Source organism: Eubalaena glacialis, chromosome 19, assembly GCF_028564815.1.
Source record: "Eubalaena glacialis isolate mEubGla1 chromosome 19, mEubGla1.1.hap2.+ XY, whole genome shotgun sequence".
Taxonomy (NCBI): Eukaryota; Metazoa; Chordata; class Mammalia; order Artiodactyla; family Balaenidae; genus Eubalaena; species Eubalaena glacialis.
Genome location: NC_083734.1, coordinates 17,871,110 through 17,888,550, shown reverse-complemented (window position 1 = coordinate 17,888,550; position 17,441 = coordinate 17,871,110). Strand labels below are relative to the sequence as shown.

Genomic DNA, 17,441 nt, shown 5'->3' with positions numbered 1-17,441 from the left:
AGGAGGTTTGAGACAGTGCGGCCTTAATAAACGTTAGCAGAAAGGACTGCTTTCGGTGGCAAGTAACAGAAGGTGTGACTTCCACAAACAGGCCCTTTTGTCTCTCCTACTATGAGAAGTTTGGAGTAAGGTGGCTCATGTGTTTATCAGCTGAACAGTGGTGTCTGTGTGGTTCTCTGGATAACTCTTGGCAGTTCTAATCTTCAAAGCAGGAGGGGGGGCTATGGGAAGCCCCGGAGACCGTCCCACTTGTGAGGAAAGCAAACACTTTGCCAGCATTTCCAGCAGACACGCCCTCGTGTCTCGTTGACCAGAACTGTTATACGTAGCTAATTTCAAAGGAAGCTGGAAGTGGGGCCCAGATCATCACAAGAGCCGTGCTGGGACCCCATCCTAGGTTGATTACATGGATGTAAAGTGAGGGTTGAGAACCGCTGACTCAGACCAGTTCATCACCGGGCACAGTGCTGCCCCAAACAGAGTGGGCCTGTGAGTGCGGAAGAAGTCAGGCATGGGTATCAGATAGGTAACGAGCAGCGCCTAACGCAGCACCCGTCATGCCGGGGGAGTTCGCCATCACATTAGTCCACCCCTGGTATTCGAGGAGCTCACCTGTCCTGCCCCTTACCCCCTGCGTAGTCCTCTATCCTTTTCCGTGATGGTCTCAGTTGCTAGGCAAACAGTCATGTTCCTGGAAAAGAAGACCTGTCTCCCCAGTATATGGCACGACCTCCTACTCATAGCAGGTGCTTTCAGAGTTTGAAGTGTCTCACCTTCCCCCATCCCTCCCTTCTAGTGGCTTCCAGGCACCAGGTCTTCAGGGTAGGTAAGGGAGTAGGCCCATAGGCAGAAACCTACCTTTGTCATTAGGTGCAGCCTCTGCCTTTTTTCCAGGCCTCTGCTTGGTAATTCACACCCAGGCCCCCTATGGTGTGCAGTGTCCGGAATTCTCTGGGAGTACGTCTTATAATTGAGGGGTTAAGAGCTAAGCCATGCTCTGTGGGCTGGTGAACTTCAGACAGGCACGTGGAGTAAGTGTTTGAACTGGGACAAAGGCTGTGTCGATTAAGGGTCTAGTTTGTGGGGGACACCACCCCTGTGGCTCCTGACACCTCCTCTCTCCCTGGTTTCCCAGCAGACACGCCGAGTGTTGGGGCCATCAGGGATGCTCAGAGGGTGGGCATACTTGTTCCCCTTCGTTACCTCCCTCGGTCCTGTCAGATCTCTCTGTGGACACATCTATCACCCCCACTCGTGTGTGTTCCTCAAACTTATGCACTAGGTTGCTTATGGCCATGTCACAGTGCCTCTCATTGCCAGGCGATGGGAACAACTTTCCCAACGACTTGTTGAATGAGTGGATGATGCACAGAGGCTCTCCTTCCTTCCCTCGTGCCATTGCTTCAGGCCCAGGGCAGTTAAGGGTTTAAAGCGGGTATCTGGCTTTCTAGTGATTTGTCCCCACAGCCCCTAAGGACCGCTAGTTCTAAAAAACCCATGGGGGTACTGGGGGCTCATAGGGTTGAACTGAGGCAGGAAGCAAACCTGCAAAGGCAGCCCTGAGATGGTTCCTTGACTGGCTTTTGAAAGCCAAGGTTGCTTTCTGAAGAGCACATTCATTTGGCCCACCCTTGGCTTCTCAGGTCCCGCCTGTCTTAGGATATTTAGGTCAGGGGAATGCCTTCCTCTTGAAAACCTTTCCTGCTGAGTCTCAAGACCTCAGTGGAGCATGAGACGGGATGGCAGGTGTTGCCGAGGAAACTTGGGTCCTTGGCTGTCCACCCTGGCCGGGCTCAAGCTCCATCTTTCCCCAGAAGCCTGTTGAGTGCTTCTAGGCCACATCAGTCCCTCCTTTCCTGCCTACTCATAGTTAGCCCCAGAGCAATTAGAATGGGGGATGCTATCTAATGGGGATGCTAGCTGCACAGAGGAAATTAACAAACTCGTCAGTGCCTCTGGGCAGGGTCTCCTGCACCCACTGCTGTGCTGGCCCCTGGTACTGACACCCACCAGTGAGGCCAAAGTCTGATCCTGTTTTGTCTCGGCCTGGGTTTGAAGCTCCCATCTGCAGCTGGTTGTCAGGCTCCAGAGTCTGCAGCCCCAGTGGAGCCGACGAAGGGGGTGGGAGGCCCTGAGTTCCCAGCTGTGGCCCTCTCACCCCCAGCCTCCTTGGGAATGGCTCCACTTGTGGTCTGGGGCGGACTTGTTTGTTTGTGTTTGAAGTTCCCCGACTGAGTTTAACGTCAGGGCAGGGTTGCGGTGGGAGGCTTGGCGGGGAGATTGTCTCTGCACAAATGCACGCGTGTGGCGGCTTCCCCGGGAGGGCATGGGCGCGGGACAGAGGGCGTGAAGGATGGCTGGTTGCGAAATGCCCGGCTTGGGAATTGAGGTCACTTTCTCCTCTGCTCCCCCCACTTCCCCTGGCATGCTCGCTCGCTCTGCCCCTTGCCCACTAATGGCAGCCCCACTGGGTACCCTCAAGACCTCTGCGAGGCTCGGCGGTGCCAGGGCGGAGGGCTGCCGCTGACACTCTTGGAGCTGAGCGCCTGGCCTGGCCTGTGCGGGGAGCCATGAGCTGTGTCATGACCTCCAGAGGCCTCCTTACAATCTCACAAATCATTTTGCAACACGTTGGCCGTGGCAGCCAGACCAGACTGCTTAGCTGGCTGGGTTGGCAGGAGGTCCCCAGAAGCTCACTCCAGCTTTGGGGAGGAGGTAAGAGAAGTAAGGGGAACAGCCCGAGGCCTGGGCAGAGCTGGCCGGTGCCGGGGAAGGAGGAGCAGCTTCAGGGACCGTACAGGGAAGACTGGAGTAAGTCCCGGGAGCTTTGGCGACTTCCTGAAGTTTGGGATGGGTTAGACAGGGACCTGGCCCTCGCAAGGACTGCTGTGGACATCCTCTTAAGAATATATAGTGTGGCCCACCTGGGAAGAGGGATCAGGGTCCCATAGGTGTAGGTGAGCTGGAAGCTGGTCCAGAAACTGTGCCTGCTGCCTGGAGGGCTGAGTGAGCCGAGGGGAAGAGGGTGGACGTGTGGAGGGCCCATCCAGGTGCATCTCCTCATTCTGCAAAGCATGCTGGGGTCTCCTCGAAAGGGGCGGCCCCTGATAGCAGTCAGGGTGGTGGCTAGTTTTAAGGAATTCAGAGCTGGTTTGGAGCCAGGGATTGGGTGTAGCCCAAAGGGTGGATACTTGCACAACAGGACCATGATGGCTGGATACCTTTGGAAAGTGTAGGGCAGTCTGTGACTTTTATTCAGAGGACTCACTGCCTGGAACAGTCTGGACATGGCTGGATCTGGGGCTTGGGGCCACAGGAGAGGCAGACCCTGCCCACTGCCATCCTGCTCGTGCCGGTCAGGACAGCTTAGATGAGCAGCGGGGCCAGGGAGTCGTTATTTGGGGAGATGGTGTGGACTATAGAAACAGGGCATTGGGTTGAGGTCTGAGTCCCTTCATGATTCAAAAAAGTTACAGAGTTCTCAGAGCCTCGGTTTCCTCACCTGTAAGATGAGAATAATAAAATACACCTTTAAGTCTCATGGGTTCATTAGCACGTGTGGTTTGACTATTGGTGAGTGACCCTGAGTGACAAGCTGCACGTGTCATCGTGCTGAGGCTGGACTCAGAACTGCCTGCTGCTGTTTGTAGGCTGGGCGGGCGGGTGTCCCTCAGCCAGTGAGTGAGGCAGGCAGGCTGCCCAGCACCCACATCTCGACATAGTTCTTTTCTCCCATCAAGAGTCTGGAAAGATCTGTGACTTTTTTGGTTATACAGAACTATTTTGTGGGAAAAATGATATGCTTAGGAGCTTTGGGGTTGTGTGAAGGTTGGGACACCACTCTTGTCCTGCAGTGCTTACCTCCTGGAATTTTCATTGAGAATCCAGGGAGAGAAGGGGATAAGGTATTACATAAATAGAAGAGATTATCATCACTACCAGGGTTGATAATGAAGTGTTGATGTGATTTCCATAATTGAGAGAGCCCACTGCTGTACCTGGGAGTCTGGTGTCCATCTCCGCCTGTGCCTGGGATTCATTGCCCATTTATATTTCACCATCTGTCACCTCTGACCCGCCTGCCCTGCTTGAGATGGGAAGTCCTGGAACCCTGAGAAGGCAGTGATCTGCTCAGGGTCCTGCAGCAGCCAGCGGGGTTAGGGTGACAACCGTCTTGGCATCTGGTCACTTCTATAGCCTGGATCACAGATCACCCATAGAAGAGACCTCCCCATCCCAGGCCCTGTGTTTTAGGGTACAGCTGACTTTGCTTGTAAAACCAGTTGTCTGGAAAGACGTGTTTTCTGCAAAGGTACAAAACCCTGGGTGAGAAATCATCCACGCACACAGCCGTCGCGTAAGGCCTCTCATGTTCCTGCGCCCTTACAGCTCTGGGAGCTGCTTCCTTTTCCCGGGGAAGTTTTTCTCTTTCAGTGGCATGTGCTTCGGGAGATCTGACTGCTGTCTGCTCTTCAGGGGTGTCTGACTGGCCTCATCTCCACGGAAGGGATGCTCAGGGCAGCCTCCGTTTGGGAGGCCTGTTTGGGAGTCACGCCAGCGCAGCCAGGGCTGGCAGATGATATTTGAAGTTGATCAGGGTGCCAGGCTGGGGTACAGGTGCTTGTCTGGGCAGGCGGCATCCCCAGAGTCGACACAGCTCCACTCCGGCCACATCGTCTGGTGCTAATGGTGGAGGTGTGAGCGCTCCAAGGAGAAGGGGGGCTCAGGTTTCTTGGTGTCAACCTGGGAGTGGGATCTTGGCCCTCAGACCTTAAAATAAACATCCCGGCTCTGTGAGTATCACCAGCGTTGTCCTGAAGGCCATCGCCAGCATCTGGGTCTTCTTTAGCCCCATCTCTGAAATGGGCATGACCTCACCTGCGTTCTCCCTATCACCCAAGGAGGTTGTAAGAGAACCTGAAGACTTAGCTGGATGAGGACTCCACCCACCCAGGCTTCCACTGAGCACGTGTTTCCTTGTGCCGGGCATTTTCTGAACATTTTACATCCATATTTTCTCATGTAAGTCTTCACAATAGCCCTTGGTGGGAGATCAACCCCATTTTATAGGTGGGGAAACTGAGGCTGACAGGTTAAATCTGTGTTCACCTGCTGAGGGAGGGTGGTGGAGAGGGGCTTTGAGGCCAGGTCCCTCTGTCCCGAGAGCTGGAGTTTTTCCTCAGAGCTACACTGAGTCTTGAATGTGCTTGGTGTAACCAAGGGTAATGTACCGGGCCTGTATTTTTGTCGGTGTTGTTCCAAGCACTTGCATATATATTTGGACCCCAACCTCCATAAAATGTTACCCTTTTTATAGTGAGATTGAAGCTGAGCTAAGGGGGATTTCCCCACGAGCCTTGACCATAAATGTCGGAGCTGGGACCAGAGCCTAGATCTTTCAGCCTTGCACACTTAGTGAGTGCCTGCTGTGTACCGTGTCTCGGTGATACCCACCGACCATTTGCAGGCTGACATGATGCTCTTCTGCTCCTTCTTTAAATCAGGCTGAGTGTCAGGGCAGGGACGGGACGCACACCCATGAAGCAAAAGAGTATCAGGGGTGGAGGAAGACTTTCGTTCCAGCCCCAGGTCCTCGCCTGTGGCCAGAGTGCTGATGACTCTTTCCCTCTTGCTGCTGGTCCCATCGCTGAAACCCCCAGGTGCTCTTCTTTCTGAAGAATTTATATCTTGCGGTTTTGTGGTTAAGAGAAAATGACGCTACCCATGAAAAGCCCTCACGGAGGCCCCTGGTGCTGGGCCGGCAGGCCCTGCTACGGCTTGTCTGGGAAAGTAGCCCCTGGGTGTTTCTGCGACTGCAACCAACTTTCTAAAAAGTGAGAGCAGCCTTATTTTTGCTCGGGTGGGAGCTGCTGCATGCCGGGCACCTCCTTAAGCGGAACCCAAATCTGCAGGCGTCGTTTCTTCTTTACGAGCTCTAGGACACCGGTCCCGCGGGCAGCTGGGTCGCAGTGTACCCCGACTCATCCCCTTTCCTGGTCCCCGCACAGGTGGCCAGGCTTATGGGTTGTCAACTGCGTGCAGTGAGGAATCCCTTTAAATTCTGCGTGGTCCTACCTAGGGGCCCCCTCTGGGCTGCCTAGTGGGGATCTCTAACAGCCTTTAAAAAAAGAAACCTCTCACTCCTCTTTGGGGGAACTCCCCCTGGTTTTTGAGACTCTCAAGCTCCTGAGCCATCACTTGCCTGATTGGCATTTGTTTTCCACTGTCATTTTAATAAACATGTGTGCCTGTCGGGGCTCCAAAATGTACTGTGTGTTCATTTGTCCATTCGTTCAACTAAGGTTTTACAATAGCAGACCACATGCCAGGTGCTGTGCTGGCTCCCGGGGGTCTAGTGGTGATCAGGTGTTCAAGAACACAGACCAGACCCCTGGCTTCAGGGAGTTTCCTGTCTAAAGAAGGAAGCAGACAAGTAAAATACTAGAACTGCGCTGTGTGATCTGATGGAGGAGAAGGGCTGGGGCTGTGAAGAACAGGGCTGAAGGGCTTGGTGAAGTCTTCCTGGAAGAATGGATATCTAAGCTGAGTTGTGGAGGCTGAGAGGTCATTGGGATGAGCCTTCCTGGTAGAGGGCCAAGGGCTGCGGGCCTTGAGTCTGAAAAGGGTGAGACATGTTGGCGGGGCTGAATGCGATAAAGCCCCCAGATACTAGCTCGTTGTCAAGGCCAGGTTGGCTGATCTTGATGTTGACCTGGGATGGCCAAAGTCTTAGCAGAATGGATGGGTTATTAATTGGCTCCTAGGGGTGCAGCCCTTGAAACACTCGGGCTGGTGACGGTCGGCTCTCTTTGCTGCTGATGTTAGTGCCAGCAGCCTGAGCTCTTTGGTTCATGCAGAAAAGAATGGTTTTGACTTCGCACAGTTAATTGATTTATCGCCTTGTCTTTGGTCAGCAATTTGATGCTGTGGTTTGAGAGCAGTTTGGAGTGGAAGGAAGCCCTGGCTGTGAGAAACCTTTCAACGTGGGGATAAGGCCCCTGTGTTTTCTTCCCTCCTTCCTTCCTCAGGTATCTTTGAGCACATGTTACGTGCCAGATGCAGTAATAGGCGTGTGGGGACAGTCAAATGAGGTGGGCACGGTCCCTGCCCTGATATAGAATAATGGGGGACTAACCTAGTCTTTGGGGGTGGTTTCCATACTATAATTCAATCCTCCCAACCAACTACAAGCTGGTATCATCCTTGCTGTTGTACAGATGAGAGAACCGAGACTCAGAGATGTTAATGCACTTCCCCGAGGTCACACGGCTGTTAAATGGCAGAAACTAGATTTGAACCCAGATTCTGTTCAACTCTGAAGCCTGTGCTGTGTCCACTGCCCTGGGAGCTCACATCTGTTGGGGGAGACCCAGTCAGAAGCTCGAACATGAACCCCTCTGTGATAGGCGCTACCAGAGAGGTGTAGACAGTGCGCTCGGAAGGGGAGATGAGGGATTCTAATTAGCCCGGGAGGTCTTGCCCAGGCCAAGGACATTGTGGCTGGAGGAGGGAAGGATTTCCTGCCAAAACAGTTTGAGCAGAGGCCTGGGAGTAGGGAAATGCAGAAGGTATTTGTGGAATCCCTGGAGCACCCAGGTTGGGTGGAGTGGAGATGAGCCTGGAAAAGAAAGTTGAAGCCCTGAACATGGAATTGGCCTCTGGTCACATTGGGAGAGATGGGTCAGAGTGGGAAATGAGTGCCTCTACTTAGCCCCGTAGAATGAAAACAGCACTTGTGTCTTCACATTTGTTGGCTTCATGCTCTAAAGATGCTCCCAGGGGCCTAGGTTCCATAATAGGACAGCACATAGTACACTTCTTGTGTGGCAACCCGGAGTTGCCAGCCTCAGCAGAGAGCGTTCCATTAGCAATGTCTGCTCAGAGGTAGACAGCCTCAGCAGAGAATGTTCAATCAGCAGTGTCTGCTCTGGGTACCTGAAGGGTATGTGGTGCAAGAATGCCATTGGGTTTGCCTTTGTCTAGGTTTCACTAAACATCAAAACTGTACAATGAGTGGCATTATTTTTGTTCTGACTTAGTGTTTCCTCTCTAGCAATTGTCCCCACTTGCCGCTGAGCTCTCTAGATAGCAGGACTTAACAGAGCTCAGGGCTGCAGGAGAGGGCCCGTGCCCCTGAGTCTAGCAGATTGTGAGCCTGGGACCAGATACATTTCTGGGGGAAAATTCAGAAAGACTGATGTAGAAACAATGGTTTTGTTGTCATTATGGGTCTCATTTCACACCTCATATCCCTCTAGCCATAAGGGTTCTTTACCTGGGGTCTGTGGATAGAATTCAGGGGGTCCATGAATTTGGAGGGGAAAAGAATTGTACCTTCTTTTTTTTTCATTAACCTTATCTGAAATTTAGTATGTTGTTCAATTTGAATGGAGGCAACAAGGCACAGCCATCTTAGCAAATATGTGCAGCTTGGTCACCAGTAGAAATCACAGCTGTTTTCATATCACATGACAGTTGTGGGGCTATCTGAAAAAGCAGTTTATACTTGTCACAACTTCAAAGGTATGAGACCCGTTGCTAGATATTGCTTGATGCTTTAATAAAGAAGCTTATAGTACTCTATCACAATTTTAAGTAATATTTTGATAAGTATATTTAAATATAATTGATTTCATTTGTAATCCTAAGAGTTCTGTTTTATGGATTTAAAAGCATTATTCTTAGAAAGGGATCAGGGACCTCCCCAGACTGCCAAAGGGGTCCATGGTCCAAAAATGGTCAAAAGCTCCTGTTTGGAAATTGCGAGGCTTTCTAAATATTTGAAATTTTAAATTATTAAGTATCAGTAATTATTTTTTAGCATTGCAACTGTGCTAACAAAAAGAATCCTTACTCTATAGAGAAAATATACTGAGATATTTACGGATGAAAGAAAAAAGAATGAGTTAACAAGGGCAAAAACCCTGAAAGGGGCAGCAGGTCCTGGGAGGTGGCTCCAATGGCAGGGTTCCTTTGTCCAAGACTTTGAAGGTGGTGCCTGCCTTTGGGGGAAGCTCTCAACGGGTGCCTGGGTCACTGGGTCTCAGCGGAGCCTGGTCCTCTTTGGGTTGTGTGCTCATTTCCATCTGTTCAAGTCCACTCCTCCTTCTTAATCAGCCCCCGCTGCGCCCGCGCTGCAGGTCTTGCCCCTCTGCATCCGTCAGCACCCGGTTGGTCGGGGCCCAGCGTTTGTCAAAGAGAATACTAGTCTGACTTTAATTTACCCTTATTTTTTTGAAGTTTTAGCCTTCTGAGAGTCTTTTGAAAGCTGTGGACACGCTTTCCTGGAAAATGCACAGATTCACATGTCTGAAATTTGCATACATTTCAGGGATGGGTCTTGGTGGACCCAAGTCAGGGACCTTTGCCAGCCATGCCACAGCCCACAGGCCTGGCCAGCACTCACGGTGTGTGTGCTGTGTGCCAGGCACACACTGAGTGCTTCATTTCTTCTCTGCCCCCCCCCCAGAGAGGGAGGTTCTATTATTACCCCCATTTTCTAGAGAAGGAAACTGAGACTTTCCTGGGGGTGGGGTGTTAAGTAGCTTGTCCAAGGTCACAGGGCTAGGGTGTGTCTGAGCCCCCGGATCCCAGCCCAGGCAATCTGATTCTAGGCTGGAAGCAGCCTAAGTGGAAGGTTACTCATCCTCCCCAAACCCCCATGTCTTCCACATCGTCAATCACTGACGCGCCCCTCCTCCTCCCCTTGCCCCAAGCAGGAAGCCCTTCTTCCATTTAACCTGGTTCTGTCTTCTGCCCAGTCTCGACAATTACTCTCTGAAGAGCGTGATCCCGAGGGGGGAGGCCGTGCCAGCCAGCCTTGGGTGGGGTAAGGGGTGGTTCTCTAGGGTTTCCTGCTTCACCCTGTTGGAATGGCAGCAGAGGGGGCACCTGGCAGGCCCCTGTCCTTATCACACGGCTCGTGTTTGCCAGAGCTCCCCATATCATGCTTGGGGCTGCCATGTACACGTGCCCCGAATGAACCCACTTTTCTTTTTCTGGACTTCCCGCAGGCAAAGCTGGTCCGGTACATCTGCAAGCAGCGGCAGTGCAAGCTGAGCGTGGCTCCCAGCGAGAGGACCCCGGAGCTCAACAGCTACCCTCGCTTCAGCGACTGGCTGTGCACCTTTAACGTGAGGCCAGAGGTGGTACAGGTACGTGGGCCGGGCTGTGGGGATTGGGGTCTGGGGGTGGGGCATGGGGGGGGCAGTCAAGCAAAGGGACCACGCACAAACCCGAGGACCAGCTCCACTGTGGCTAGTGCTCTATTCTCAGGAAAGGGATGTGGGGGGATGGCAGCAACAGGAGGGACTCAGGGTACATGTGGCTCTAGTATGTGTCCTGGGTGCCATCGCTTAACGAGCCAGACAGCCTGACCACACCACTCATAGGTTCGCCGTGAGGACAGCAGCCGACATTTCTGGAAACGTCGGCTGTGCAACAGACACTGTGTTAAACACTCTGTGAAGAGAATCTCACTTCATTCTCACAAAACCCTGTGAAGGAGTTACTGTCATTATTGCCATTTTATACTTGAGAAGATTAAAGCACAGAAGGGTCAAATAACTTGTTTAAAATCGTACAGCTAGTAAATGATAGCTTTGGAATTTGGAAGCAAGGGTCTGAGTTTAGTTTTCTCCTGTAACTGCAGTAATATATTATTTTCCTTCCTTTGTTCTCTCTTGCCATCCATCCAACCTACCCACCCACCTACCCACTAACTAATCAACCAGTTTGCATGGAGAGGGTCAGGGGTCCAGGACAGCTCTCACGGGACATCAATAAATCAATGCTTGGCAGGTGTGATTCACCCAGCCAGGTCTTTTAAATCCTTTATTTCTCTTCTAAAATTAAAAAGATGGACTCTTGCTATTGTTTTAAAAGTAATATGAATCCATTTTATACTTTATTCATTTACACTTTGGAAAACAGAAAAGGGAGGGGAAAAATCACATACATATTCCCACTACTCAGAGAAAAATCTGTGATCATTAAGATTTTGATTTCTCCTTCTAGTCTTTTTTTTTTACCCTAATAGTTAAGTCTTTAAAAAATCTCTAGTGGGTTAGACCTGTGCTCTCTAGTAAGGTAGCTAATATTGTGACTTGGAATGTGGCAAGTCCACGCTGAGATGTGTTATGATTTCAAAGATATAAATTCAAAGATGTGCTGAATGTAGACTTGATGCGGAAAAAAGAAAAGGAAATATTAGCAACTTTAAAATTTTAATCTATTGAGATGACACTATTTTGGATATATTAAGCTAAGTAAAATGTGATTAAAATTAATTTCATAGATATTTACTTTTTAAAATGTGGCTGCTCAAAAATTAAAATTTAAGTGTGTGGCTTGCATTATATTTCTCTAGGGCAACACTGGTTTAAACCATCCTGAATAAACAATTTTATATTTTGCTCTTATCATTTGACCTGCTAACCAGCCTGTTTTTCCCGTATTTTCGCACTTAGTAACCCCCAGCCTTTTTTTAAGTGGATGCATAATGTTGAAGTGTATGTGCTGTAGTTTACCAGGCAGAGATTAATTCCAGTTGTTGACTATTATATATAACATGGTGGTTATTATTATTTGGGAAGCTATTTGTGTATTTAAGAATTTTCCCTAGGATAGATTCCAGGACAGGAGATGACATGAGCATAAAAGGTTTGGAGAAGGGGGTGGAAGAAGATGGGAATGAATTGGGGGGGACCCACAGGGGCACTCTCAGCACCTTACATGCTCCCGGCCCTGGCCCCGGCCCCAGTGGCCCTCATATTTGTGGCATATGCCGGCTTTTAAGAAACTGGCAGAAAAGAGTTGGTCCATGTGAAGGTTGAGGGAAACTGTTTTGTGAGCTGGAGGTACCTTGGGCATTATTAACAGTTCCGCGTACGTGTAACACATAATATGTATAATGTATATGTATAATAACACATAATATGTATAATGAACTTCACCTCTCTACATCTCTCCATCTGTCTCCCCACCCACCCATCCCCACCTGCCTAACAGTTTTCTGCCATACAGGAAGGAGATCCAAACATATAATGGTTAATCCATGGTGACAGATTTAAAATCATGGGCTTGGAGACTAGGAAGAACTGAATGGTCCCTCCAGCTCCCCAGGCCAACCCCTAAAATTTCTCTAGGGGCTCCCCACCCCTCCCTAAAATCTCAGGATGAAGCCGTTTCCCCTCACACTCATGTCTGTAGCTTAAGCTGGAGATACTGGAGCCCCACGAGGGCAGTGACTTGCCCAGCATCTCATCAATGTTATCCCTACTTGGCTGTGAGGACCACCGGGTTCAGAGTGGCCGAGGGGCTCTATGAGGGTCCCAGAGCTAGTAACAGGAACACACTTGAGGTTCAGACCTGGGCCTGCTGGACTCCGAACTGTGCCTTCTAACTTCCTTTCTTGGGCCTGAGACATCTCTGGCAGATGGCTTTGCTCCTCAAGGGGTTTTCCTCAGATCTCCAGAGATGTGAAGTGTGCAGGAGACCCAGCCCCACCCATGTCAGTCTTTGAGACAGGAGCCAGCTGTGCCCAGGGCAGAAGCCAGTACCACGAAGGCTGGCTACAGAGGCTTTTTTGGCCTCTGGGGAGCACTCTGGTGGCAGCCGGTACAGGGGTCTCCCAGCCGGGCCCAGAGGTAAAGCAGATCCTGAGTCAGGTGGTGTTTGAATCACAAAGTCATGCGTGATAGTCAGAGCTGGGTGGTAAATGAGGGGTGAGCTCCTTTGTGCTCAGTGGTCAGGCAGGTAAGAGAGCCCAAGAGCCAGGTGTATTTGGGAGCCAGGATGCTACCTGGCGTGGAGCACTGGGGCAGAGTCTGAGCAGAGAGCTGTGTGGGGATGGCGGGCTCAGGGTGAGACGGCACGAGTGTCTCCAATTGCTCAGTGACTCTTGCCCCAAGACATACTGCAGACCCGTCCACCTCCCTCCATGTCTCCCTTCCCCTGCCACCATGGTCCAGGCCCCCATCCTCTCTCGCCCAGACTCCTGCAGCAGCCCTGGAACTGTCTCCCTGCTTTATCATTCACCTGCTTCATTGCATTTTCCACACAGCAGCCAGAGTGCCCGCGAAGAAACGTAAATTGGATCACGTCACTTTCCAGTGCTTCCCACTTCTTTCCGAATAAACACCAGATGCCTCACACACTTTGACCTCTGCCCGCCTCTCTCTGGCCTCATCTCGCTCACCCTCCCCTTCGCTCCCTCTGGTTTGACCTTTGCACCCACTCTCCCGCTCGCTGGAGTGCTCTTTCCTAGGCTCAGCCCGTGGACATCATTCTAGTGTCAGGTCATTGTCACTTCCTCCAAGCAGTCTTCCCTGATGATGTGACCTAAAGGTCACTCCTATCTTTCATTTTCTACCAATGCACCTTGGCCGATGTTCTCAAGGACACCAATCACTTTCTGGAGTTTGTGTAACTTATTTGTTGCTCGTGGTCCGTCTCCTCTCCCGCTGGAGTACAAGCTCCGTGAGACAGGGACCTGCCTGCTCTGGTTGTTGGTCACAGAATCCCCTTTGAGTATTGGGCCCGATGTGATGACTGTTTGAGAAGAAGGGAGGAAGGGTGGATCTCATCATGACATGGTGGATGTCCCCTGAGTCAAGGGTTTGGTCCTGAGTGGGTGGTGACACAAGTTATTCCAGGGTCTGGCTTTTCAAGCCTGTAAGATAGGCCACCGTTGGGACTATAGCCCCAAAGATCCATCTTCCCAGTCATGCCCGGATGCCCGTGAGTCAGCCTCTGGAAAGACCCCTGGGAGAGTTGGTGCTCCCAGGGGAGGGGGCCTTCTCCAGGAAGGCCAGAGCCCCAGGGAGCCCTTCTGACATACGGACCACCTTTCATTTGTTAAGGGGTTGTGCTTCCAAAGGCCTGACCAGTCTCTTGCTGGGAGGCCTCTGTAGTCTGATTATGGGTCTGCACCATGACTAAGGGGCTCCTGGGACCCCTGAGGGTCTCCTGCTCATTTTGCCTCAAAGCTGACATATAGAGAGCACACCTGGCGTGTAGTACAAGTGCTGTGTATGCACTGAGTGCTCTCTCTCTGCCACGTCTCTCTCCTGCCTCTTAGAAATGCCTGGGTTCTTGGCCTGGCTCTGGGAACCTGGCCAAACCCTTAACCTCCCTAAGCCTCAGTTTCCTTCTCTGTAAAATGGGGGAGTAACCCATGTGCCATGTGTTCGCTGAGGCAGTTGTGAGGGTCAAGCACTTCAAGGCACTGTGGTGTTTGCTGGGGTGGAAGAGGGAAAATGAAGGCAGTTTCCTCACCTCATCCTCAGCTGCCATTATTCCTGAGTGAGAGTCAGACCCAACAGAGACTGTTGGAGGCTTGTACACCAGGCAGCTGTAAATAGCCATCGGGGGAGTAGATGGAAACAGGGGCTGGCTGGGGGGCAGTTTTCTGAATCAAGAGGCAGTGGGAGTTGGCCGAGGGCTTAAGACAGAAGGCAGCACATGGGACCAACTGGAGCCGGGCCCAGTGTCCGCCTCGCACCTCCTGCTGGTCCCAAGGACCACACATGGGCATCCTAACCACCACTGGCATCCTCACCGCCATCATCACCATCACCAGTGGGCTGGAGGAAATGAGGCCAGAGGGGCTGGGGAGCAGGAGGAGGGCAGGCCAGGCTGCCTGGGTTTTAAGAACCACAAGGAAACACTGGCTGGGTGTCACTCCATCTTCCCCCAGACTCCCCAGACCCTTCTTCTCAAGATTAGTCTTTTTCTTCCCCCCAGATCTCATGTCAGTTCTTGGGCTATGGGCCAGAGTGTCCTGAAGGTTGGAAAGAAGGCTGTTTCCTTTAGAAATCCCAGCCCCTTCGGACCGGGGAGGAGCTGCCTTCACTCGCTGTGCTCCTTAGAGTTTCTCCTTGCCATGGGGGGGCGGGGGCAGAGTTAGAGTAGCTCCGGACCTGGCCTCAAGGCCAGCCCTGGGGCGTTGGCCTGTCTTGTTCTGTTTCTTAACCCGGGCAGTTGTGTGGACTCTGGCACCCACCCCACCCTGCCAGGCCTTGATGCATCCTGTGTGCTTTCAGCCAGAATTGGTTCTAGAATAGGTGCAAATTTCAGAAACCAAAGTTCCAAACAGCACGAAAGCCCCATGCCTTTCCAAAGTTGACCTCAGAGACAGAATCCTTTGACTTCCGAATGTCATTGAAATCATTGTTTATTTTCTTAAATAAATGTTTTCTTTTGGAATAGTTTTAGATTTACGGAAAAGTTGCAGAGAGAGTGCAGAGTTCCCGTATGTACCCCTTACCCAGCTTCCCCCATCATTAACATCATACGTTACCAGGGTGCATTCGTGGAAACTCAGAACATGGCATTGGTACATGACGACTAATTAAACTCCAGACTCTATTTGGATTTCACCAGTTTTTCCATTACTGTCCTCTTCCTGTTCTAGGTTCCAATCCAGGGTACCACATTGTTTTTATTCACATCCAAATTTCCTTTTTTTTTTTTAGATGCTGAAATGGGGATCATAGAATATGCACCATCCTGTGGGTTTTTAGTCTGAATCTCATCTCTGTGTTAGTCCATGCAAACCCACCTCATTCTTCTTCAGCAATAGAGTAGGAAGAGGTTGCATTTCTCTGTGGTATCTTAGGAATGGCTGTGTTGGAGGGGTGCCCACCTGTGCACATAGAGGCCCACACAGAAGGCATCAGCTCATGCCCAGAAGAAACCAGGTGCCCAGCAGCATGGCACCTGGCATATGGGAAGCTCTGGCAGATATTTGCTGGTGAAAAGTGACTGAGGAATGAGCGAAAGTCACAGTGGGATGGAGGCTGGGGGTGCCAGACTTGAAAACGGGGTCTCTACCTGTCCTTTTTCTGTCTGGCTTTTTGGGGAAGGGATCAAAATCCATGAAATCTGGCAACTTCCTTGTGCTGAGCTATGGGGGTGCATTGGTGCAGTCAATACCCCCAAGATGATTTGCCCCAGGGCTGCTCCCCGAGGCCTCTGGGGATGGTCTTTGTGTGATGGGACTTGTCTCTTCAGCCTCTTTGAGTTCTCTGCTGATCTTGAGGCTTCATGGCTTCGTGACTGGGGCTCTAATTTATCCCCTAGGAAAATACCTGCATCATACGTGTGTGTAGCCATGTATCCATGTATAACCTCCTCCTTCCTTTTCAAAATCGCCTTCCCAGGATCTGGGCCTCTAGGGTTATCTAAATAGTATTTCAGCTTTGTCCTTAGATTGTGGTCACCAGTTTGTGGCCATACAGTTTCCTGGAAAGAATGCCCTCCTGCTGGATGAAGAGAGGGGACGGACGTGGAAGTGGCCGCAGGGTGGCGTGGCACTTCTGGGTTTCTGGTGTGGACAAAGGGACTCTGCACTCTTCCTCCTCTTCCCACCAGGGACACATCTCAGCCCTCTGTGGCTCCAGAGCCTGCTGCAGGCACTCTGACCTGTGTGACCACTAACTCCTCTTCTCCCTCCTCTGTGGATGCTGGAGACGGACAGCTCTGGAGATGCCTTCCTCTATTCACCCAACCATCAGTCCTTTGTCTAGACTGACACTGTCCAATAGAACTTTCTGTGATGCTAGAAACATTCTCTTCTGCCCTTTGCAGTGTGGTAGCCACCAGCCACGTGTGGCCCGGCGGGGGACACTTGAAATATGTGTAGTGCGACGGAGAAAGTGAAATTAAAATTTGTTTCTATCATACTGAATTTTAATTTAAATAGCCATTTGGCAGTTGCTGTGATTGGGCAGCACAGGTCTGGAGCCCGTGCTGGTGGGGCCGTGTGCTGAGAGCCGGGATGCTAAACACGCTCTCCCCAGTGCCAGGAGCTCTCAGGCTGGGGGGAGATGCACGATCAACAGCTGGCACCGAGTGCCCGGACGGAAGCCAGCCTGGGGTCTGTGGAAGCAAGCGGGCAAACTCACCGTGGGTGCTAGCGGGGGGCTAGCCTGGTGGGAAGGGGAAGAACACACTAGACGGAGGGAGGGAAGAGTAACTGCAAAGACCCCGGGGTCTGGGTCTCAGAAAGCTGGTGCCGTCCTCACAGGAAGCGTTTGCAAAGGGCTGGTCTGGGAGGAGATCGGTGAGGAAACAGGGTTGGTTCGTGGATCTCTCCATGAGTGGAGCGTAGGGGTTGGGGTTTTCTCTGGGAGATCATGGAAGAGTGTGTGCATGAGAGAGGAAGACAGAGAACATTAGGATTGTTTGAAGGAAAGTAGAACTCCTCCTAGTGAGAAGGCTGGATTCATCGGGGCTGGGGTGGGGTGGGTGGGTGGAAGGTGAGACAGTGCCCCTGGCTGGTGAGGAGTGGGGAGCAGGTCTGGAGGGTTGGGGGGCCTTCGGGACGAGGGAGTGAGCAGGAGACTGAGTTTAGAGGCAGGGCCCCTTCCCGGGGCATCTAGAGTCACACGCTGTGACTATTTCCACCCCCTTCCCCATCTATAGGTTAAAAACTAAAA

The 17,441-nt window shown here is 51.5% G+C and overlaps 1 protein-coding gene across 1 annotated transcript in view; it reads left to right on the top strand.

The window, feature by feature from the left end:
* Nucleotides 1-17,441, top strand: part of KSR1 (kinase suppressor of ras 1) — a 148,097-nt gene that overhangs the window by 72,935 nt on the left and 57,721 nt on the right. The window contains exon 2 of the mRNA XM_061176849.1: nt 10,014-10,154. Coding sequence (XP_061032832.1) covers nt 10,014-10,154 — 141 coding nt within the window. The remainder of the gene's footprint in view (nt 1-10,013; nt 10,155-17,441) is intronic.